Source organism: Anomaloglossus baeobatrachus, chromosome 4 (genome assembly GCF_048569485.1).
Source record: "Anomaloglossus baeobatrachus isolate aAnoBae1 chromosome 4, aAnoBae1.hap1, whole genome shotgun sequence".
NCBI classification, from domain to species: Eukaryota; Metazoa; Chordata; class Amphibia; order Anura; family Aromobatidae; genus Anomaloglossus; species Anomaloglossus baeobatrachus.
In genome coordinates, this window is record NC_134356.1 from 485836362 (window position 1) to 485862700 (window position 26339).

The 26339-nt window shown below is 44.0% G+C and overlaps 1 protein-coding gene across 1 annotated transcript in view; it reads right to left on the bottom strand.

Annotated features, from left to right (window-relative positions):
- UNC13C (unc-13 homolog C) overlaps nt 1-26339 on the bottom strand; it is a 1075146-nt gene that overhangs the window by 298861 nt on the left and 749946 nt on the right. Inside the window, exons 21-23 of the mRNA XM_075345771.1 lie at nt 4775-4901; nt 2474-2570; nt 1823-1966 (exon numbers count right to left, since the gene is read on the bottom strand). Coding sequence (XP_075201886.1) covers nt 1823-1966; nt 2474-2570; nt 4775-4901 — 368 coding nt within the window. The remainder of the gene's footprint in view (nt 1-1822; nt 1967-2473; nt 2571-4774; nt 4902-26339) is intronic.

The following is a 26339-nucleotide window of genomic DNA, read 5'->3' on the forward strand; positions in this document are numbered from 1 at the left end:
ATGGCTGCGGCATTTCCGTGCGGCTGCTGACTGATATTTTTAGGCTGGGGGGCTTCCCATAACGTGGGGCTCCCCATCCTGAGAATACCAGCTCTCAGCCGTGTGGCTTTATCTTGGCTGGCATCAAATTTGGGAGACCGCACGTTTTTTTTTAATTATTTATTTCTTTTAATGCCTGATATAGATCCACCCACCGGTGCTGAGTGATAGCTGTCTGACTGCAACCAATCACAGCCACTGGTGGGCGGGGGAAGCAGTGAATATGAGATGGAATAATGAGCAGTCGGCATTTTCAAAAGCATGAGAAGCTGCCGGAGCAGTATGAGATCTGTGCAGTCTTGCGCTGGTGATCAGTGAGTATGAGAGAGGGAGTGAGGGAGAGACTGACCGACCGAGAGCGAGTGACCGCCGACCGACAGAGAGAGAGCGAGACCAACCGACCGACAGACAGAGACCGACATCGACAGAGAGAGACTGACAGAGAGAGAGAGACCGAAAGACCTGCGCTTTGTTTGTCAAAAAAGGGAGCGGTTCAGACATGTCTCAGGTAAGTGGTGTTCTTATATTGTCCTGCTCATTATATGAGACCGTATGGTATGATAATAATTTATAATATAGTGTAGGGACCCCCCTATAGAGATTTGCAGTGACGGGGCAGGGGGGCTCAAATCATTGATCAATCATTTGCAAAAAATCTCATTGAATTGTTACAGTAGGAATGAATTTGTGAATATTACACTTTTTATTTTTTCATTGTTGCATGCCATTCTTAGGAAGTGCTGGCTCCCCTCCTCTTTTGGTATTATTTACTGCAGTATGTAGATGTCTTGGAAAACAAGATGTGTCCTTACTCATAGGAATCAGGGGTGCTTCACACACAGCGAGCTCGCTGCCGAGATCGCTGCTGAGTCACGCTTTTTGTGACGCAGCAGTGACCTCATTAGCGATCTCGCTGTGTGTGACACTGAGCAGCGATCTGGCCCCTGCTGCGAGATCGCTGCTCGTTACACACAGCCCTGGTTCGTTTTCTTCAAAGCCGCTCTCCTGCTGTGACACACAGATCGCTGTGTGTGACAGCAAGAGAGCGACAAATGAAGCGAGCAGGGAGCAGGAGCCGGCGTCTGACAGCTGAGGTAAGCTGTATCCAAGATAAACATCGGGTAACCAAGGTGGTTACCCGATATTTACCTTAGTTACCAGCCTCTGCAGCTCTCACGCTGCCTGTGCTGCCGGCTCCGGCTCTCTGCACATGTAGCTGCTGTACACATCGGGTTAATTAACCCGATGTGTACAGCAGCTAGGAGAGCAAGGAGCCAGCGCTAAGCAGTGTGCGCGGCTCCCTGCTCTCTGCACATGTAGCTGCATTACACATCGGGTTAATTAACCCGATGTGTACTGTAGCTATGGTAGGAGAGCAAGGAGCCAGCGCTCAGTGTGCGCGGCTCCCTGCTCCCTGCACACACAGCTGTGCGCTGGTAACTAATGTAAACATCGGGTAACCATACCCGATGTTTACCTTAGTTACCAGTCTCCGCAGCTTCCAGACGGCAGCTCCGTGCAAGCGCAGCGTCGCTTGCACGTCGCTGCTGGCTGGGGGCTGTTCACTGGTCGCTGGTGAGATCTGCCTGTTTGACAGCTCACCAGCGACCATGTAGCGATGCAGCAGCGATCCTGACCAGGTCAGATCGCTGGTCGGATCGCTGCTGCATCGCTAAGTGTGAAGGTACCCTCAGTGAACGATAAACTCAGCTTGAAGGATGGGACCAATAACCCTTTTGTATCACGTGCAATACACATAGAACAACAACTCATGGAAGTTTACCTTTGCAAATCTCCTCATTAAATGAGAAAGCGCTTCCGGATTAGGGCACTCCAGTTTCTTGATAATCTCAAAGCTTTGATTTAATTGTGTGAAGACGTCAACAACCGAGCAGGAAAACAAGGCATGTTCTGAGGTGGCCTGGAACTAAGAAAACCAAAGGAAAGATCTGAGAAAATGTTTCTTACATTACACAATTCAGCAGATTAGTAGCCAAGAAAAAAGCTCACTTTTTCTAAAAATATTTTTTAAATATATATTTATAAAGTAGGAAAAACTGATTTAACAAATTATTAGTGAGCCGTAGTCTGAGAAATGTATCTTGCTATTGGATCGGTGTGGATCCAATAGCTGCCGCCCCACCACCCTGCTCAGCTGCCGCCCCACCACCCTGCGGAGCCGCCGCCCCACCACCGTGCGGAGCTGCCGGCCTACCTACACCCCACCTACTGTCTCCTCCCCTAAACCCTTTAGAATGTAAGCCCGCAAGGGCAGGGCCCTCTTCCCTCTGTACTAGTCTGTCTATTGTAACTTGTAGATGTACTCTGTATGTAACTCCCTCTCATGTACAGCACCATGGAATCAATGGTGCTCTATAAATAAATAATAATAATAATAATAGTATGTTTTACTAGACAAATTAAATTGACTTACTCCATCTTTCTTATCTCTTCCCAGGGCTCCGTGAAGAAATTCCATGGAAACATCTTCATTTTCATCCAACCACTGAATAACAAAAGGCTCGAACCACCTGAGGATTGAGAGCATTCCGTACAGTAATGTGCAATTATACATCTTGACATCAAGCTTTGCTATTTGTGTATTCCTTCTATATTTTAGAAATGCTATAGGCTATCTATGTGACGACTTCTGCTGGTGTACAGGTCTGTCTGGAAGGTGAAAGATTTAAATGTCATTTGAAAACATGTTTTAATGTGACTTTTAAGAGTTTGTTTAATTATGATCTAATGTTCATTATTATATTACTAAGCCTCATTTATATGCCAGTGAGAGACGCTATGAAAATACTGTGTTACATTAAAGGAATGTCTTAGAGAATAAAAATTAAAGTTTAAATCACTCAGACTGGTTAACAACAAATTGAAAGTTTAAAGGGAACCTGACAGATGACACATGGTGCTTATGAAGACTAGTCAGGCAGGTGGGTTTCTCATGGCTCCTCCCTCCCTGCCTGCTGCCAGTGATTGACAGGTCTTTCCCTGCATGCGCTTGTAGGGAGAGACCTGTCAATACAGGGCAGCGGATGGGGAGAAGCCACCAGAGACCCGCCCAACTGCAAGTCTCCCTTGCAGCTAGGTCCCTGGCGCCATATACACTATGTTTTTTTCCTGATACACCACAGCTTTTCAGAGTTAAACATACATTTAGACAAGTCGTCGTGCCCCCTACAATGTGAAGTGTATGGGTATGTAAAGTGTAATGTGTTTGCGCTGTAAATGTGTTAATGTGTAATAGTCAGACATAGCTGAGTGGAGAATGTTAAGTAGGATGTAGTATAAGGGGGAAGGTTTAGGATTTCATTTATAAGAAGTAATATAAAACATAGGAATGTTATGTAGATAGAATTGTTAGTAGTAGAAACAGTTAATGTCAGGTTCCGCTCACTGGGGGTGGAGTTAGTGTTCATCAGAAACGAACTTCCTGGTTACAGAGAAAGCTGAGAGTCAGCTCTGCAGAAGAGTTTGAGGAGTAAAGACATGGCATGGTGTGAGGAGCCAGTCAGAGATCCCTAAGGTAACTCCTTAAAGGTCCAGAGCCTACGGCTCACCCTGGTGGGCTCAAGGAAGTCATATGACTAGCCAGCTGTTGGGGCCCAGAAGTGGGGGAACGGAGATACAGGTGCCCGGCAGCTTGTGGACTAGTTCCAAGATAGTGGGGATAGGTCGAGTGAGAGTACCAGAAATCTAATGCATACATTTCAGTAACACATTTGCATCTCCTGTCAGAAAACCACACCGAAACAGTTTCAAAACCATTTTTGTTCCTTTATTGCCAAGAGTTACAGATTTGATGCTAAAATTTATATACCATTATCCTGCTCCAAATCTGTATCTCCTGGAAAAAGATTGCATCAATATTGCATTGTGCTTTGATGCAATTTTTTTGCCAGGTGATGCAGACTTTGTGTTCGAATATGGTGTAAAAAAATTCAACACCAAATCGGCATCTCTTGGCAAAAAACGTGGTTTTCTGCCAGGAGATGCAGATCTGTGAACTTAGTTCATCTGAGGTGAGGTCACTGATTTGAACTACTGTCAGGAGCCAGTCAGAGAACCCTGAGGTAACCTCTTAAAGGTCTGGAGCCTGCGGCTCACCCCGGTGGGCTCAGGGAAGTCGTACAACTAGACAGTCATTGGGGCCCAAAAGCAAACAGCACTAAGAAGAAGAGTGAACGGAGACACAGGTGCTTTGGAGCTTGTGGACTAGTTTCAAGATAGTGGGGATAAGTCGAATGAGAGTACCCCAAAGAAACAGTAACCGCAATACCGTCAGGAGTGAAGCCATGTCTGTCAAAGTGTGGAAAGAATAAACTGTTCAACTTTTGGTTTGCCAAGAGTACTCTAGTGTCTTGTGTTTGTCTACTGCATCTATGATGGGGACCAGCTACAGGGTAATAGACACCAACCCAAAGAAAATAGTAAGTGTAGCACACCCCTACCCGAAGGCATTCACACACACTGACACTTTCTGGTAAAGGAGTCCGGAGCCCTCATGGCCCATCCTTCACATTGCTGAAATCATAAAGGCACGCTCACAAACATGCTGTCTGCTGATGGGGCAGCATGCATTAGCTGTCAGGTTCCCGTTAAAGCAGTCATATGTCATGTAATTGTATAAAGTCTCAATAATAACTGAAATTTACAATTGACATCCTGTTATATTTTTTCTACTTTCAGTATTAATTTAATTTAGAAATGTAGAAATAAGACTTACAGAGAATATTCCGGCACCGTATCCTTGAATGTAAGAAGTTCTCGAACATATTCATTATAAAACCATTTTACTTTGAAGTGCAAATTCATATAATCTGTACTCTTGCATAGACGATGCTTTTCATGTTCTGTAATAGAAAGATTTAAACTCTCTCATTGTACGTCCAGACTAACAATACAAGTAACAATTTCATTGTTGGGACTACAGAGGAAACGTATACGCAAAAATTGTGTGATGTATTAAGAGTGTGAACTACCTTTAAAATCCCATCATCAGTAGTGACTACAAACACTCGCTTAGTGACTCCAATAATAATATTTCTTAAACAAATCCTAACTGATCATAGGCGTCGTAAAATATAAGACTTAGTTGGAGGATGAATGTAAAGTAGTAGCCATAAGCACTTGGAAAATGACTATATTGTATTTTTAAGATGTGTTACATGCTTACATCATTGCGCCATTGTATAATATTATATTAGATATCATTGCATCTGAAAAAACTTGAAGCAAGATTACAAATAGCAATTCTCCATGATTAAATTTGTGTATATGTGTATGGTGTATAATGTGAGTGTATTAACATACTCAACTACAGCTGCTCTCACCAGGATCCGATGCTGTTCTGCTCCTCTTTTCAGTGATGTCACCTCTCTTTAGAGTATCCAGATCACTGTAAGCTCTATGTGTGAGCCAGAAGTCTCTTTTACAATGTAAGTCTATAGAACCTCATTCTTATGCTCTATAGACTTACATCGAAAAGGCCACTTCTTGGTCTGGGTCTGAGAAGCAGAGCAGAATGGCAGTGGCTCCTGGAGAGTCACTCCACCATATACATATACTCCCATTTAATGAAAAAAAAAAATATTCATGGGAGTGCTTTTTTAACCAGTCAGTTACCTCATTGGTGACCAGGGAGGATTTCTAGGCTTTTATTGACATACAGCTGTAAAATGTTTTCTTGTTTGAATATTCAAATAGTGTTTGCATCTTTTATTCGTGATACATTGGGCATAATTTTTATGTGTATTTCATACGCTGATATTTTCTTTTTTATAAACAAATGACCATAACAATTATTTACATGTTTTCCCTTTTTCATAACAATTATTTTTATATATTGAATATATATATATATATATATATATATATACAGTTAGGTCCAAAAATATTTGGACAGTGGCACAAGTTTTGTTATTTTAGCTGTTTACAAAAACATGTTCAGAAATACAATTATATATATAATATGGGGTGAAAGTGCACACTCCCAGCTGCAATATGAGAGTTTTCACATCCAAATCGGAGAAAGGGTTTAGGAATCATAGCTCTGTAATGCATAGCCTCCTGTTTTTCAAGGGACCAAAAGTAATTGGACAAGGGACTCTAAGGGCTGCAATTAACTCTGAAGGCGTCTCCCTCGTTAGCCTGTAATCAATGAAGTAGTTAAAAGGTCTGGGGTTGATTACAGGTGTGTGGTTTTGCATTTGGAAGCTGTTGCTGTGACCAGACAACATGCGGTCTAAGGAACTCTCAATTGAAGTGAAGCAGAACATCCTGAGGCTGAAAAAAAAGAAAAAATCCATCAGAGAGATAGCAGACATGCTTGGAGTAGCAAAATCAACAGTCGGGTACATTCTGAGAAAAAAGGAATTGACTGGTGAGCTTGGGAACTCAAAAAGGCCTGGGCGTCCACGGATGACAACAGTGGTGGATGATCGCCGCATACTTTCTTTGGTGAAGAAGAACCCGTTCACAACATCAACTGAAGTCCAGAACACTCTCAGTGAAGTAGGTGTATCTGTCTCTAAGTCAACAGTAAAGAGAAGACTCAATGAAAGTAAATACAAAGGGTTCACATCTAGATGCAAACAATTCATCAATTCCAAAAATAGACAGGCCAGAGTTACATTTGCTGAAAAACACCTCATGAAGCCAGCTCAGTTCTGGAACAGTATTCTATGGACAGATGAGACAAAGATCAACCTGTACCAGAATGATGGGAAGAAAAAAGTTTGGAGAAGAAAGGGATCCAAGGCACACCACATCCTCTGTAAAACATGGTGGAGGCAACGTGATGGCATGGGCATGCATGGCTTTCAATGGCACTGGGTCACTTGTGTTTATTGATGACATAACAGCAGACAAGAGTAGCCGGATGAATTCTGAAGTGTACCGGGATATACTTTCAGCCCAGATTCAGCCAAATGCCGCAAAGTTGATCGGACGGCGCTTCATAGTACAGATGGACAATGACCCCAAGCATACAGCCAAAGCTACCCAGGAGTTCATGAGTGCAAAAAAGTGGAACATTCTGCAATGGCCAAGTCAATCACCAGATCTTAACCCAATTGAGCATGCATTTCACTTGCTCAAATCCAGACTTAAGACGGAAAGACCCACAAACAAGCAAGACCTGAAGGCTGCGGCTGTAAAGGCCTGGCAAAGCATTAAGAAGGAGGAAACCCAGCGTTTGGTGATGTCCATGGGTTCCAGACTTAAGGCAGTGATTGCCTCCAAAGGATTCGCAACAAAATATTGAAAATAAAAATATTTTGTTTGGGTTTGGTTTATTTGTCCAATTACTTTTGACCTCCTAAAATGTGGAGTGTTTGTAAAGAAATGTGTACAATTCCTACAATTTCTATCAGATATTTTTGTTCAAACCTTCAAATTAAACGTTACAATCTGCACTTGAATTCTGTTGTAGAGGTTTCATTTCAAATCCAATGTGGTGGCATGCAGAGCCCAACTCGCGAAAATTGTGTCACTGTCCAAATATTTCTGGACCTAACTGTATATATATATATATATATATATATATATATATATATATATATATATATATATATATATATATAGTACAGACCAAAAGTTTGGACACACCTTCTCATCTCTAGAACAACTGTTAAGAGGAGAGTTTGTGCAGCAGGCCTTCATGGTAAAATAGCTGCTAGGAAACCACTGCTAAAGACAGGCAACAAGCAGAGGAGGCTTTCTTGGGCTAAAGAACACAAGGAATGGATATTAGACCAGTGGAAATCTGTGCTTTGGTCTGATGAGTCCAAATTTGAGATCTTTGGATCCAACCACCGTGTCTTTGTAGAAAAGGTGAACAGATAGACTCTACATGGCTGGTTCCCACCGTGAAGCATGGAGAAGGAGGTGTGATGGTGTGGGGGTGCTTTGCTGGTGACACTGTTGGGGATTTATTAAAAATTGAAGGCATACAGAACCAGCATGGCTACCACAGCATCTTGCAGCGGCGTGCTTTTCCATCCGGTTTGCGTTTAGTTGGATCATCATTTATTTTTCAACAGGACAATGACTCCAATCACACCTCCAGGCTGTGCAAGGGCTATTTGACTAAGAAGGAGAGTGATGGGGTGCTACGCCAGATGACCTGGTCTCCACAGTCACCAGACCTGAACTCAATAGAGATGATTTGAGGTGAGCTGGACCGCACAGTGAAGGCAAAAGGGCCATCAAGTGCTAAGCATCTCTGGGAACTCCTTCAAGACTGTTCGAAAACCATTTCCGGTGACTACCTCTTGAAGCTCATCAAGAGAATGCCAAGAGTGTGTAAAGTAGTAATCAAAGCAAAAGGTGGCTACTTTGAAGAACCTAGAATATAAGACATATTTTCAGTTGTTTCACACTTTTTTAAGTATTTCATTCCACATGTGTGAATTCATAGTTTTGATGCCTTCAATGTGAATCTACAATTTTCAGAGTCATGAAAATAAAGAAAACTCTTTGAATGAGGTGTATCCAAACTTTTGGTCTGTACTGTACATTATATATATATATATATATATATATATATATATATATATATATATATTTCAATTTATGTGTTTATTTATTTTTTATTAAATTATTTTCCCTGCATTTTATTTATGTATTTATTTTACATAATAGGCCATATAAGGTCCATTGGGAAGCAAGTCAACAGTAAATCCCACCAAGGACACTATCTGCAAGGAGTTTGTATGTTTTCCCTGTGTTTGCGTGGGTTTCCTCCGGGTACTCTGGTTTCCTCCCACACGCCAAAGACATACAGATAGGGACTCTAGATTGTGATCCCCAATGGGGACAGTGTTCCTGATGTATGTAAAGCGCTGTGGAATTAATAGCGCTATATAATGAATAAAATTATTATTAATTATTATTAAATACTTGTTTTATCTGATTTTCCCAGTGCCAGGTTCTGGTATATTAGTTCTAGGACAGTACAAATTCAGCCTCCAGGCTGGACAGTAAAGTTGACTACGTCTTTTAAGACCCAGCAGGCTTTACTCATTCCCTACACTTAGCGATCATATGACCGCTGGGTCCAGAGGAGGAAGAAAAGCTGTAATTGCTACCTATAAGCTATATACATAATGATTATTTGGGGCTGTCTATACAGCGATTGGGACAGAGATGGTAATAAACCATCTTTGCTTTCTCTATGGGGAATAACCATTTTAGATCAAGAAGGAAAACCATGCATGTACAGAATGATAGTTTAGAATATGTAATAGGTAAGTACGAAGCTCACTAAGTGCATGGGTTTGGATTGGTTTTCACCAAACGAAATGATCGTTCAGGAACAATAAAGAGAAACCGCAAAAAAGGCCATAATATAACAACTTTATTATTAAAAATATGTGACCAAAATGGTTACAAAAAAAAGGGAGTCAACACACAAAAATATTATTACCAAAAACATACACAAATAAGGATTAAATAGGTATTATATATAAAAAGATGTCTTTAAATTCCATATATAGCTCTCAATCAATGGATGGAAAAAAAATCTGTAAACATCATATAAAGTGCATAGTACAAATAAATTAATCATTATATGTAATAAACACAGAAAAGTAAATTAATCTTTATATGTAACAAATAAACCCAGCATGAATAGGATTATAAGCAAGCAAACTATCGATATGGGGAGAGCAGCACACCCAAGTGACTCACAATTTACATAGTGTCAGTGGACACTATGGGCATAGCTCTCAATGAAAAGAGGTACACCAAATGAGGCCTCTGTCACACTCACGTGCCTCCAGTACGTGTGTGCCTTTTTTTTCACGTACCGGAGACACGGGCCCACGTGGTCCTATGTATTGTTATTGTTTTGGACACACGTAAGTATTCAGGAACGGAACGTGTGTCCGTTCCATACTTACGTGTGTCCGTTTTTTAAAAACGCTGGCATGTCCGTGTTGCTCCGGCAGCACGGGTGTAACACAGCCCACACCCATACTACACGGATGTAGTGTGGATGCGGGCCCATGTAGCACACGCCGGAGAAATACACATGTCAGTGTAAAAATAATAAAAACATATACTCACCTCCAGCATACCTGCAATATCTGCCGCAGCTGTCCCCTGCATCCATCTCCCAGTGAATTTGAACAATGCTTCTTCTTCACTGTGGGCCGGAAGCAGCATCAGCTGAGCGTGACTTTGGCCGGACGCTGTCAATCAGCACCACAGGCAGCGCCGGATGATGCAGGTAAGGCGGGCCTTTCCGTTTTCCATGTGTTATTACGTATAACACACGGAGAACGCGTACGTGCCATAAACATGACACACAGGGACAAAACCACCTCTTTAACACTTACGTGACAAAAACATTACGTTTTGTCACGTAAGTGTGGCAGAGGCCTGAGACAGTGTTTGTATAACCCATAGTGGCGATGCAGTGTGTGCTGTGGATCATCTGTTCTAGGGTAAACACAGTAGATAATGAGGAACAAATACCTGTGTTGTTGCTGGTGGTTAATGTGAGTTTGACGCCCACCCCGACACGCGTTTCGGCATCATCTTTATCATTTCCCTATGGGGAGTCTGGCTGTGTCTGACAGTTGGCTCTTGGCTTCTGGAGCCTCACGATCACGTTGAGCTGCTCTACTATGCAGTGATTTTTTAGAAAGTCACTGCAGAGTAGAATACAGATCACCTTAATGTGTATTGTCCATGTGCCATCCGGAAGACCTTAACATATGTAGATATAGGGCGGCACGGTGGCTCAGTGGTTAGCACTGCAGTCTTGCAGCACTGGGGTCCTGGGTTCAAATCCCACCAAGGACAACATCTGCAAGGAGTTTGTATGTTCTCCCCATGTTTGCGTGGGTTTCCTCCAGGTACTCCGGTTTCCTCCCACACTCGAAAGACATACATATAGGGACTCTAGATTGTGAGCCCTAATGGGGACAGTGTTGCCAATGTATGTAAAGCGCTGTAGAATTAATAGCGCTATATAAATGAATAAAATTATTATTATTATTATTATTATATATCTGGTGTTAGTTCTGCATTACCCTACAACTCCTTATCCCCTTCTATCACCCTACCTGTGTTCTCCATTATACTAACATTTTCTAAAAAGTGAGCCACTCACTTCCATCTCTATGTGCTCCACTAGTACTTTAGTTTGCACTACCCCAAATAATCTGGTTAATTCCCAATGTCTACAGTTTTAAGCGTGCCATAAAAACACATCATTTTAGGCAGGTCTATTACATCACTTCACTAATCTAAGTTTCTTCAGTTCCCATTTCCTACATTTTTGCTCAGTATCTAGTCCTTTCTTTTATCAGTATCCCCCAGATTCCATGCACTCAGTAGCATATAAATATGCAGATAGTGATTGGTGATCGGCTCATGCACCTTTATGTGAATACCCTTATTTTTTATATAAGATGGCTGGACAATACAATACAAACATTTTCTACCTTGTTATGTTAACCCTATTTCCTTATAGATAAGTTTGTTAGCGGGATCCATAGTATGATGGAACTTTCTAAATAAAAAATATTATTAGAAGTGCTCCAAAGCAATGAAAGAACAACTGAAAAAGTAGAAATATCCTTTAACAATGTTATATTTGATATTAGCTCTAACATAACATTCTGTCTGTTCTGCTCTTACAGACATCATGGTGTTTAACCTTTGCCTTCAACCTTCCCTCTACCTTTAAATATTTCTAATTTCTAAATGTACAAAATTACAAACCTAAAATAATAATTTGTACTCTCTAAAATACCATCCAAGGAACTATCACAACTTGTGCAGCACAAATCAATAAAAGATTGCAGAGTTGCATAATTTGTATATTTATCTATATCTAGTTTGCTCTATCAGCATTATTGATAATTCTGCACATTTATCATTTGGGATAAAGTCAATAAGCACGTAAAGAAGGATTTGAATTACTGAATGTCTAGAGGGTGTCTGCCCATTCTGTGATCTTCTTTACTTTTTTTTTTTTAACGTGAACCTATCAGGTCAAAAAAGCGTTCCAACCTACAAGCAGGAGCCTGTTTGAGATAGCAACCCCTTCCTACCCATCCCTGTGTTGTAATAATGTACAATATGAAAGTAATAAAATATGTTTTATTACTTATATATTCCCTATGTAAATGAGCAGGTCTCTAGCCCTATGGGCGTCACATCGCCCCGTGGGCGCATGCATGCTTTCCATGGTATCATGCCCCTGTGGGCGTGATACCATGGATTTACATAAGAGACGGTAATGTCTGCTCCTTCAGAATCCCGTGTGTGCACGCTTACCATTCTCACCGCCTTCTCATCCTGATTGCTTGTCGGCTTCAGACGCACACTGCGCATGCTCAGAAGACTCCTGTGGTTTTGGTCATGCGCAGCGCGCATCTGAAACCGGCAAGTAAAGACCAGGATGAGAAGGCGGCGAGAATGGTAAGCGCGCACACATGGGATTCTGAAGGAGCAGACGTGACGTCGCACATGTAAATCTATGGTATCACGCCCAAAGCGGCATGATACCATTGCAAGCATGCAAATACCCATGGGGCAATGCGACGCCCATGGAGCTAGAGACCTGCTTATTTACAGTGCCTACAAGTAGTATTCAACCCCCTGCAGATTTTTTTTTTTTTTTTAAATTGTGAAAAGTTTATTCAGAGGGTCATTTATTATTCAACCCCTCAAACCACCAGAATTCTGTTTGGTTCACCTAAAGTATTAAGAAGTATTTCAGGCACAAAGAACAATGAGCTTCACATGTTTGGATTAATTATCTCTTTTTCCAGCCTTTTCTGACTAATCAAGACCCTCCCCAAACTTGTGAACAGCACTCATACATGGTCAACATGGGAAAGACAAAGGAGTATTCCAAGGCCATCAGAGACAAGATCGTGGAGGGTCACAAGGCTGGCAAGGGGTACAAAACCCTTTCCAAGGGTTACCTGTCTTTACTGTTGGGAGCATCATCCGGAAGTAGAAGGCTTATGGAACTACTGTTAGCCTTCCACGGCCTGGACAGCCTTTGAAAGTTTCCTCCCGTGCTGAGACCAGGCTTGTCCGAACAGTCAAGGCTAACCCAAGGACAACAAGGAAGGAGCTCCGGGAAGATCTCATGGCAGTGGGGACATTGGTTTCAGTCAATACCATAAGTAACGTACTCCACCGCAATGGTCTCCGTTCCAGACGAGCCCGTAAGGTACCTTTACTTTCAAAGCGTCATGTCAAGGCTTGTCTACAGTTTGCTCATGATCACTTGGAGGACTCTGAGACAGACTGGTTCAAGGTTCTCTGGTCTGATGAGACCAAGATCGAGATCTTTGGTGCCAACCACACACGTGACGTTTGGAGACTGGATGGCACTGCATACGACCCCAAGAATACCATCCCTACAGTCAAGCATGGTGGTGGCAGCATCATGCTGTGGGGCTGTTTCTCAGCCAAGGGGCCTGGCCATCTGGTCCGCATCCATGGGAAGATGGATAGCACGGCCTACCTGGAGATTTTGGCCAAGAACCTCCGCTCCTCCATCAAGGATCTTAAGATGGGTAGTCATTTCATCTTCCAACAAGACAACGACCCAAAGCACACAGCCAAGAAAACCAAGGCCTGGTTCAAGAGGGAAAAAATCAAGGTGTTGCAGTGGCCTATTCAGTCTCCTGACCTTAATCCAATTGAAAACTTGTGGAAGGAGCTCAAGATTAAAGTCCACATGAGACACCCAAAGAACCTAGATAACTTGGAGAAGATCTGCATGGAGGAGTGGGCCAAGATAACTCCAGAGACCTGTGCCGGCCTGATCAGGTCTTATAAAAGACGATTATTAGCCATTATTGCAAACAAGGGTTATTCCACAAAATATTAAAAATAGGGGTTGAATAATAATTGACCCACACTTTTATGTTGAAAATTCATTAAAATTTAATTGAGCAATATAACTTGTTGGTTTGTAAGATTTATGCATCTGTTAATAAATCCTGCTCTTGTTTGATGTTTGAAGGCTCTAACTTATTTGCATCTTATCAAACCTGCTAAATCTGCAGGGGGTTGAATACTACTTGTAGGCACTGTACATAGGTAATATGTAAGTAATAAAACATATTTTATTACTTTCATATTACACAATATTACAAGACAGGGATGGGTAGGAAAGGGTTACTAGCATACACATGCTCCCTCTTGTAAGTTAGAATGCTTTTTTGACCTGACAGGTTCCCTTTAAGCACAGGTTAAAAACTTGGATGACTTTTTGTCTTTTTTTAATAAAACTTAACTTCAAATACATAAGCCCCAATTCATTAGGGTTGTTTTTGACAGTTTCTGGGGTAAAACATATTAATAAATCATAAATTCTTTATACAACTTGGACGTTACACAAAATTTTGTGACTTTTGCCATTTTGATTCCAATCTCAGCCAGGATTACCAATATGAGTGAAGCATGGATGGCAGGGTGGGGCTACACTTGCCCACCTATTTCATTAATAGTTAATTACACAAGTTTAGGAGTGTAACTTACACCAGAAATACATTCCAGTATCTGACTGGAGTAACATCTTTGGCAAAGGCACACAACACCAGTTGGTACATCTAACTCATGCACGCAACTTTATTAAGACTGGTATGTTGCCCATCATTATGCTTTTAGGGTATCTGAAAAAAGGAAACTTGCTATATGTCACAACATTATTGCAATATTGTGTACAGCTAGAGAAATAAAGTAATTTATATTGTTACACTAGATTAACTTTCTAATTGGCAACTTACTGTGCAATACCAGTGAATCAATGGTTGTTATACAAATCTTTATAATGTCATCTGGCAATCTGAAGCACAGAAAGATTGATCTCATTTGTTTGAGACACTAAGAAATCTATATTAAACTATACACAAGATTAGAGGTGAGCGAACCTGAGGTTCAATTTTCGCACTGAACACCAAGTTAAAAAAATTATGGTTCGAGATTCGGATGCTTTACGTGCGAACTTCACACACGAAAGCACCGCTATGCTCAGGTATGTTTGGTGCTCAGCCGTGTGCCAGCCGCTTGCAGTGTTTGAACAGTAGACACTGGGGGTAAAATCAGCATGATTACATGTAGTGTGCAACCTGAAAAATTGCTTGAAAAAGCCCGCCCACCCTCTACTGGAAGTGATCTGCTTATGACTGGTTGTTTGTGGGTGGAGAGAGACTCAAATTGCCAATCAGATACTTGCTCCGGGGTTCGGGTCAAGCTGGAGCCAGTGAAGGCTTGGCACCTTGGCTGCCGGCGAACCGAACCTCCACAGAACCACTCATCTCTAAACAAGGCCTCTAACATAAGATCATTTCTACTTTAAACTTAACAGTATTCTATTGCCTAGATCTACAACAGCAAATCTGATACATTCTCCCTCTACCTATTACAGTTTCCATAAGCCCATACAAGATATTCCTCTCCCAAACTGTATTACACCTATATGGCTCTCTAAAGGCGGGGATGAAAAAAATTGCCGCAATATTAAAAGTAAATTTGGCTTCACTCATAATGGGTTAAAAGGAAAATGTAATTCTGCAGCTACATATTAATAAATTGTCAATTCTGCCTGCTTTTTCTTATCCTTGACCATATACAAGAAGTGGTAAAGCCTGAAACTAGATGATCTTTTATAAGGACTTTTAGTTTATGTATTATCAAGTGAAATGCTCTTTCCCTCATGCTAGGAAAACTTCATATATAATTCTTCAGCTACAAACTATTACATATAACTCCATCCTTTTGTAAAGTAACTGTCAGCTCTTAATTGGGCTTCCACTGGCTTTGGCAAAGTCATTCCATCTATCAGGTCCCAGAGGAACTCAGACTTCACGATTTAACCCCTGTAAATCGATTTGGATTTACTCATGGTCCCCTGAGTTAATTCCACAGAGACTGGAAAAGCGGGCTGACAGAGATGGGTTGTATAAGTCAGGTCAAAATCAGAGAAGTCAGAAAAAAATGTCATAATTGCCGGCAAAAGTCAATAAAATCTGAGGTCAGCAACTGAATAACATACAGGATCATGGCAATAGAGGTATAGAGGCAGAACCAGGGTCAGGTGTAACCTATAACTGGCAATTAGAGAATGGAAGATATGGGTTTATATTTTATCAGCCCAACACAAGACTCAAAGAATGGAGATAATGAAATGACAATGTTCAGAAATCAACCTACAAGCTCCCTGCTTAGATGACATGCTCCAGTATATAAAATTGTGCTGCTAGAATGTTCCCTGCATCAACAGCGTGTTTGTACAGATGAACGAGGCACCTCAAGGTATCTGGAAATTGTACCCAAGGACAAACCAGACTTGTGCAAGTCCACAATTTTCTTTCTGGGACCTTGGCTGATTTCTTTTGACTTTCCCATGATGCTACACAAAGAAGCAATGTGTTTCAGGTATGCATTTACATACATCCACAGGTGTGTCTTTAATTAACTCAGATGTTGCCAATAAACCTATTAGAAACTACTTTCAAAGACATGACATCATTATACAGTCTTCCCCATATCGTTTAAAGTTATAGTACTCTAAAGGGGGCTTTACATGCTACGATATCGTTAATGAATTATCGTCGGGGTCACGGTGTTTGTGATGCACATCTGGCTTCATTAACAAGATCGCAGTGTGTGACACTTATAAGTGACCTTAAACGATCGCAAAAGCAGTCAAAATCGTTTGCCACGGAGAGGTCGTCCTGAAACAAAAAATCATTTTCTACTTTATAGCGATGTTGTTCGTTGTTCCTGCGGCAGCACACATCGCTGTGTGTGACACCGCAGGAGCGACGAACATCTCCTTACCTGCCTCCACCGGCAATGCGGAAGAAGGAGGTGGGTGGGATGTTATGTCCCGCTCATCTCCGCCCCTCCTCTTCTATTGGACGCCTGCCGTGTGACGTCGCTGTGATGCCGCACGAACTTCCCCCTTAGAAAGGAGGTGGCCAGAGCGACGTCGCAGAGCAGATATGTGTATGTGATGCTACCGTAGCGATAATATTCGCTACGGCAGCAATCACCCCATATTGGCCATACGACGCGGGCGGGTGCTATCGCGCTCGACATCGCCAGAAAATGATAGCGATGTCATAGCGTGTAAAGCCCGCTTTAGTGGATGTAAACTTTTGACTTTGCAGAAAGTAATAAAAATGCCTTAAAACATTCTCTCTCTCTTTCTCTCTCTCATTATTCTGGCATTTGGCAAATATAAATAATTTTGGTTCCTAATTCAGCTAAACGGGAAAGGTTTATTCTGATTTTATGTCAGATAGTGAGAAAAACATGCAGATGTGTCTTTTTAGATAGTGTATGTAAACTTCTGGTTTCAACTGTAGATAGAATAAGTGATTAGACCATTGCAGTTTTTCACATCTCATATTGAGACTATTAAAAATAATGAAAAGTAGAAAAAAAAATGTTTTAAAAAATATGAAAAAAAAAATAAAAGTTAAATCACCCCCTTTTACCAAAATAATAATTAAGAAAGAAAAATACACATATGGTATAGCTGCATTCATAAAAAGTCTGATCAATCAAAATATAAAATAAATTAATCTAATCAGTAAAGAGCGTAATGAAAAAAAAATCTGAATACAGTTTTTCGTCCGTTAAAACGGAAAAATAATGTAATAACAGGCGATTAGAACAATGCATATACTTTAAAAAAAAATATGTCAATATAAACATCAGTTTGGGGGCAAAAAACAAGACCAAACACAGCTCCATGTCTTGAAAGGCTGTGTGCACAAATACATGCTGAAATTTCTGCAGCAATTTGACAGCTCATGTGCGCTTCAAATCGCTGCAGAAACAATGCATAATGGATGCAGTGTTTCAGCAGAATAAATCCCAATTTATTTATTCTGATCTATGCCTTTTTTAATTAATTTATTTTTACACCACTATAAGGATGCAGACAGCATGTGTTATTCTAACCAATCACAGATGCTGTTACAGAGGGTGAGGGCGCCGTCTGACTGCTGCCAATTACAGTTGCCAGGACTGATGGTGGGCGGGGTAAGCAGTGAATATGCATGAGAGCTAATGATCAGACCCAGAAATAGTATTACAGCCACGGGGACGGTTGGTAAGTATAACTGTCCTACTTAATTCCTTATTTGCTTGTGTTTGGGATCTGTGCATGGAACCTAGGTGTCCGGTACAAACCCCAAACTTTTCAGTTCGTGTTTGCTCATCCCTATTTATGGTAAAGTAAATTTGGCCAACTACTTTTGGTTATAATTCATAATCATTTCATAGGACAGTTTTGTTCAACCCTTGTAATTAAAGGGAGCCTGTCAGGTCCCCCATGCCCTCCAACCCATCAGCATTCATGGTTATTTGCTCAAATTCCCTTTCTAACCAGCCCTGTGTAACACTATTCATTAATATAAATGTTTAAAAAAATACTTATAAACTTTGCTTCCCCTATGCTAATTAAGCCTGTGACTAGTGGCAGGGGCATTAGTTCCCCAAACTAGTAGGCCCTCTTTTCATGTTATCATGCCTGTGAGCATGATAACATGATTTCCAAGAGCTGCCATCACTACCAGCTCCTGGAAATCTCACACTTGTGCACGGCTCATGTGCTGTATTCTATGAGGTGGGTGCACTTGACATCCTTAGTTTAGACCCTGCATCAATGCATTTTTTTTGCTATTGAAGGACATTTCACAACGACTGGGCTTTTCCTGAAGCATCTTTTTAGATATCTTTTCTGATGTCAACAAACCTTTCCCACAGACAACAAACCAAAATCCTATGGGTCCTCCCCTATAGCCAAGATAATTATAGCCAAGGCTTCCCTCTTTACCCCCATTCAGTATTGTTGCCATATAATACTATGACCAGATTACCATATTTACCCCCCTTCTGCTATCTGGAGACCTGTTCTTCATAACTACTTGCTAGAGCCGGAAGACAACCACAAGCCATAAATCATAGATCTGAGAGTCACATGTGGCCCCAAAACACAGGCTGGGGACCCTGCTCTTCTACATCTATAGCTACATTTCTATATAGACTTCACACCTTGCACTGTATGATCTCCAGATATTGTGTATCTTGTATAAAACAGAACTCCTCGTCTATGTAAAATAATGTAAGAAATAATGCTTAGCATGAAATACAGTGGAAGGAGTTTATGATTATTGTACAGCTACTCCCTAATCAATTAACAGCATAAACATAAAGCAATGAGAGCAGCTAAGTACAGACATTACATTGCGGACTCATAAAAATGTACATGTTATTGATTTAGACACCCTTAGTAAAAATCCAATATATAATCAAACAGAACCAAATAATCTGCTGATGTGCAAGTATATAACAAAGCAGAAGCTGCAGACCCCTATATAATATTGGATTCTGCTATGCAATAAGTGGAATTCTTAACATCAAACACGGGAATGCGGTTTTACAATGAAAGTGGATATTGCAATCTTAGTGGCTTCTGCATTTTCCTCCTAGATTTAATTCTGACTTTCTATTGATTTCTACAAAAGAATGACTTCTCAGCCAGTCGTATCTCTTTTCATCCATGGAGATCTCCATTTATTTCGCTCTCCGTCTGTGACTCAAATTATTTTGATATGACTAGTATAAATCCCTTCCCATGCTGTAGCAAGGCTTAGGCATTTTCTTTCTATTCTGTCGCCTGTCTACTCTTCTAGAACCTAAACTGGGACAATGTAATTCAGCACTTCCAGGTGGGTTATGGTGTGTTGGTTTTGGAAGACATGGTAGATTTAGGTAGTTTTTATTTTTAGGTTTTAAAAAATATGTTGGTTCAGTTCTGACATCAATGCACATACACATTTACTAAGCTATATTTCTGTAGTGTTTGGATCATTCCTAAATTGCTTATTTTGACAATATTAGAATTTTAAGACTGTGATTTTTGTTATTATTTCCTTGTTAAAGAGAATCAACCATCAGCATTTTGATATATAAAGTAAAGCCAGTGCAACACTGGTGCTAGGATGCTGATATGGGGGTCAAGTCTTGCTATCTATTCCCTGTGTTATCTGTCTGCCTGTGCTGGAATTAATGTCTATGATGGTGACAGGGGGAGGAATAGATAGCAAGACCCGACCCACATATTCCCTTTCTGTTGCACCTGTCCATCAAATAGCAGTGTATTTCTGTAACTTTACTTGCACATGTTTCTGAAATAAAATATTCAATCTCTGAACACAAGCTATGCTTACATTCAGCATCCTAGCACCAGTATAGCACTGACTTTACTTTATATATGAGAATCCTGCTGGTTGGTTCCCTTTAAATTTGACAAAAGAAATTTTAAAATTGTAACTAAAAATGCGAGCTATAAACTGCAGTGCACATCACATTGATGTGATGGTAATGGTTCATAGTTTTCAGGCTACACAAAGCAATCGCACTACACAAATACTGTTATATATTGTGTATTGATTTATACCTTAAGATGTAATCACAGAAGGCATACAATAATATTTTGGCAATGGGACTTTTTGGTCAAAGGGAACGTCTTGCTTGTAGGCTGGTTGCGTTTTGGATGGGTTTTTTTCACAAGCAAATTGCAACTCTAAAATAGTCAAGGTCACCAACACATCACATAAATTTGCCCAAAGTTACCGAGCAGTTCTAACCCTATTGCATATCTGATCATAGATGAAATAAAATCCTGTACGTTGTAAGTTCTTTAGAAAGTACCTGTCAATCAATTCATACTGCCAACAAACAAGGCAATCAGAACCTGACTACACCACTGTTGCCTGTTATATTTTCTTGGAAATGCTCCAGTGTTTCAGAGAAAACATAGTTGGAATAGGTGGACCGATTTCTCTTGGCACCACTCTAGTTGACTTTGTGGCCTTTCTGAGGAAGGAGTAAGGCTTGGTGCCCACGGGACTATGTACCCGCGGAATTTGTCATGGAAAACCTTTGGATTTATCTGGATTTTCTAGATAAATCTGCAGATTTTAGCAAGTACAGACACTCCCCATGTTATCCTATGGGACATGAGGTGTGCTGTGTCCATGGTGCGGTATGTGCGACTGCGGAACATGCTGAGGATGTCCCGCAGCTGCACATAACTGCATGTCGATTATTCCTGCGGAAATACCTGCGGAAATCCTGCCTCTCCACTATGGAGATACAGGGCGGGACTTCCTCTGGTAAGTCGCATGAATGTCCACAGGTTTTCCGCAGACATTTTGCTGGAATCCCGCAGCTATGGATAGCTATGGATAGCTGCAGATTCCGGGGAGCTGCTGTGGGAAACCTGCGGATATATCTGCGGGTAAATAGTCCCGTGGGCACCTGTCAGGGCCAGGTGGACGGGCAGACCCAGGAGGTGGATCCACTGGGCCGAACTCCTAGATGGTGGTAAGGGGTCCGGTAGCTGGAGCACTATAGGCAGCAGAACAGTCCGTGCACAGGAGTATAACGGAGAAGTCCCTGGGACTACGGAGTCACTGGTGGTAGTCCGGGTGACGCAGCTCAGGTTCGGAAGCCGAGAAGATGTCAGGCGGGGTCCGGAACCTTTGGAGCGAGATGACAGGTCACCGCAGGGATCCGAGATGGTACGGACTGTCAGGATGGCAGATGGACTGCGTTCGGGGTTCGGGATTCGGTCTGGACCGGATGGCGAGGCAGGCACGGCTCTACAAGAGAGATAGGTGAGTATATACACATATACACCAGGAGACCTGACTCCTAGCTTAAGAAACACGAAGATCAGGCCCCGCCCCCTTGGACATAAACCCCCTTTATACCCTGTACCTGTTTTGCATCATTTCCTGTTAATGGACGCTGGCCCTTTAAGAAAGGGTCAATGACCGCGCGCGCGCCCTAATGCGCATGCGCGCTGCCCGAGTGCCAGAAGCCAGAGCAGGAAGCTGCGAGGAGGAAGCAGCAGGGCCAGGATGGAGCTGTGAAGCCGACGAACGCCGGGTGCGGGGACCAGGACGCTGGGGACGCGCTGGCAAGGGGTGCTGGAGAGCGGGGAGCGGTGGTGACCGGACCAAGGAACCGGGAAGCGAGACGGGGGACCCGGGGAGCGTGACAGGTGAGCCGGAGGGCAGCACAGGGGACCCGGGGAGCGTGACAGTACCCCCCCACGCCCCCCTCCCCGCAACCGGGACAGGAAGGCACGGATCAGCGGAGTACCCACATTCTCCCGGGGCTCCCAGGACCTATCCTCAGGACCATACCCTGCCCAGTCCACCAGGAAGAACTGTCGACCCCGTACGGTCTTCATGGCCACGATATCCCTTACCGCATAGATGTCGTCATCGGCAATAGGTGGAGGAGCCGAACTGGCAGCAACGGAGAAGGGACCCAGGACAACCGGCTTGAGCAGGGAGACGTGGAATGAGTTGGGTATCCTCATCGTGGCCGGGAGCTGTAGCTTGTAGGAGACCTCATTGATCTTCTTGAGGACTTTAAACGGCCCGATGTAGCGAGGACCCAGCTTGTAGGATGGTATCTTCAATCGGACGTACTTGGATGCAAGCCAGACTAGATCTCCAGGAGAGAAACACGGAGGGTCCAGACGTCTCTTGTCTGCGTGTCTTTTCATCCGCAGGGAAGCACGCCCAAGGGACGCCTTGACAGAGTCCCAAATGGTTGCAAAGTCACGGGCTACAGTATCAGCAGCAGGGACATCCGAAGAAGGGGATACAGGCAATGGGACGGAGGGCTGAAGTCCGTAAACGACATGGAAGGGAGAGCTGGAGGACGACTCACTGATGTGGTGGTTATGGGAGAATTCAGCCCAAGGAAGAAGCGTGGACCAGTCGTCGTGATGGGCGTTGACATAGTGACGTAAGAAAGAGGTCAATATTTGATTGACCCTCTCCACTTGGCCATTAGACTGAGGATGGTATGCAGATGAAAAGTCCAGAGTCACTCCCAGATGGTTGCAGAGAGCCCTCCAGAAGCGGGAGGTGAACTGAGTTCCTCTATCGGATACGATGTGAGATGGAAAGCCATGCAAGCGGAAGATGTGCTGGATGTAGGCGTCCGAGAGTTCCTGAGCAGAGGGCAATCCAGCCATAGGGACGAAATGAGCCATTTTAGAGAATCGATCCACCACGACCCATATGACTGTGTGTCCGGAGGACAATGGCAAGTCTGTAATAAAGTCCATCGCTATGTGTTGCCACGGAACTGAAGGTATCGGCAGAGGCAGAAGACGGCCATATGGCAGGTGTTTGGGCGTCTTGTTCCTGGCACAAGAGGAGCAGGCAGAGACAAAAGCAGCGACGTCCGTGCGAAGGGATGGCCACCAGTAGTGACGTACAATTGTACTCCATGTTCTCTTCTGACCAGCATGGCCGGCTGTTTTCGAGGCATGACCCCAGTGTAACACTTTTTGCCTGTCTGTCTCAGAGACATAGGTCTTCCCGGGCGGTATCTGGGCCATGGTGACAGGGGCCACCGGAATGATTTTACTAGGACAAATGATGGGTTGGGTAGTCTCCTCCTCCTGCTCTATGGGCATGAAAGACCTAGACAAGGCATCAGCGCGTACATTCTTGTCCGCGGGTCGGAAATGGAGCTGGAAATCAAACCTGGCAAAGAATAAGGACCACCTGGCTTGCCGTGGGTTCAGTCGCTGAGCAGACCGCAGGTATTCCAGGTTCTTGTGGTCCGTGTAAATGATAACGGGGTACACTGCTCCTTCCAGAAGGTAGCGCCATTCCTCCAGAGCCAGTTTGACTGCCAAGAGCTCTCGGTCACCGATGGTGTAGTTGCGTTCAGGCGCAGAGAAGCTCTTGGAGAAGAATCCGCAAGTCACCATCTTCCCGGAGGAGGATTTCTGCATGAGCACTGCTCCGGCTCCTGAGGAGGAGGCATCCACCTCCAAGGTGAACTGGCGGTTTAACTCCGGACGGTGAAGTACAGGAGAGGAGGCAAATGCCCGCTTCAGCGAACCAAACGCGGCGTCGGCCGCAGGTTACCAGTCCTTTGGATTAGCCTCTTTCTTGGTCAAAGCGGAGAGAGGAGCAGTCAGAGCCGAGAAGTGAGGGATGAACTGGCGGTAGTAGTTGGCGAATCCCAGGAAGCGTTGGATTGCCTTCAGTCCAGAAGGAGGAGGCCAGTTGAGAATGGAGGAGACCTTCTTTGGATCCATCTGCAGTCCGGTATCAGAGATGATGTACCCCAGGAAGGGGAGAGAAGACTGCTCAAAGACACACTTCTCATACTTAGCGTACAGACGATTCTCTCTCAGTCTTTGTAGAACCAGCTGCACGTTCTCTCTGTGGGTCTGGAGGTCCGGAGAGAAGACAAGGATGTCATCCAGATATACTACCACACAGACGTAAAGAAGGTCCCGGAAGACGTCGTTCACCAGTTCTTGAAAGACGGCTGGGGCGTTACACAGGCCGAAGGGCATCACGCAGTATTCATAGTGCCCATCGCGAGTGTTGAACGCGGTCTTCCATTCGTCCCCAGAGCGGATGCGGACCAGATTGTAAGCACCCCGAAGATCCAGCTTGGTGAACACACGAGCTCCTCTAAGCCGGTCAAACAATTCAGGGATGAGCGGCAGAGGGTACTTGTTTTTTACGGTGATTTGATTCAAACCCCGGTAGTCTATGCATGGGCGTAAGTCGCCCTCTTTCTTCTTGACAAAGAAGAAACCTGCTCCAGCAGGAGAGGAGGATCTCCGGATGAATCCCCTTGCCAGGCTCTCTGTGATGTAAGTAGACATGGCCCTTGTTTCGGCTGGAGACAATGGATATATCCGTCCTCGAGGTGGTGTAGTTCCAGGGAGCAGGTCGATGGCACAATCGTAGGGACGATGTGGCGGAAGTACCTCGGATTCCTTTTTATCAAAGACGTCTGCAAAGGACCAATAGGCCGAGGGCAGCCCCGGTAGGTTCTCTGGAACCGGAGGTCGTCGGATGGGTTGTATGGTCTTCAGGCACTTCTCATGGCACGAAGAGCCCCATCGGGTGATTTCGCCAGTGCCCCAGCTGACTGATGGTTCGTGTGTCCGCAACCAGGGACGTCCCAGCAGGATTTGATGGGACATGTGTGGGAGGACGTAGAGAGCGATGTTCTCGGTGTGCAGGGCACCGATACGCAGTTCCACCGGCTTGGTGATCCAGGAGATGGTGTCAGAGAGGGGTCTCCCATCCACAGAGGCAATCACGAGGGGCTTGTCAAGTGGAGTAACAGGCACCTGGTACTTGTCCACCGTGGCCTGCTGGATGAAATTGCCTGCTGCCCCGGAATCGAGGTATGCCTCAGCCGTGAACCGCGTCTCTCCCGTTGTCACTTGCACAGTCCATGTAACCGGGTCTGAGAGAGTCCCAGCACCTAGGGTGGCCTCTCCTACCAACCCTAGGCTTTGGAGTTTCCCGGCCTCTCAGGACAGGAGCGTAGCAGGTGTGTGTCCTCTCCGCAGTAAAAGCAGAGGCCCTTGGCGAGCCGCTCAGCTCTACGTTGTTCAGACTGCCGCACTCTGTCGATCTGCATGGGCTCGTGGACGGAGGTCCCAGCTGTTGATGACTGAAGTACGGAGGGCTTCTGCGGAGGAGAGGAATGCCGTACCGGACGTCTCTCACGGGACACTTCCTTGGATCGCTCCTGAAAGCGGATGTCCACTCGAGTCGCTAGGGTAATCAGGGCATCCAGGGTGGTCGGTACGTCACGACCCGCCAGCTCATCTTTAATTCGCCCCGAGAGTCCTTCCCAGAAGGCGGCGGTTAAGGCCTCGTTGTTCCACCCGAGTTCCGAAGCCAAAGTGCGAAACCGGATTGCGTATTGGCCCACCGTCAGAGTCCCCTGACGCAACCGGAGAAGAGACGAAGCAGACGCGGAGGCGCGTCCGGGCTCATCAAAGGTGCCACGGAATGCCTGCAGGAAGTCCTGGATGTTCGTGGTCACAGGATCCCCCTTCTCCCACAAGGGGTTCATCCACGCCAGTGCCTCACCCTCTAGATGGGACATGATGAAGGCGACCTTGGCTTGATCAGAGGCAAACAAATGCGGCAGCTGCGTGAAATGGAGGGAGCATTGGTTTAAGAATCCCCTGCAGGTCTTGGGGTCTCCGGCGTACCGGGGTGGTGAGGCCAAACGAAGTCTGGAAGTATCTGAAGAAGTCGCCACGGGAGCTGGAGCCGTGGCTTGACTAGTGGAGGCCCGGGATGCTGAAGACGAGACTGCCGCTTGTAGCGTGTTCAGGCGGGCGTCCACAGAAGACATAAATTGCAGCATGCGGGTCTGAGTCTCTCGCTGGCGTTGGAGTTCCTCCTGTACGGCTGCTAGTGCTGCAGCGG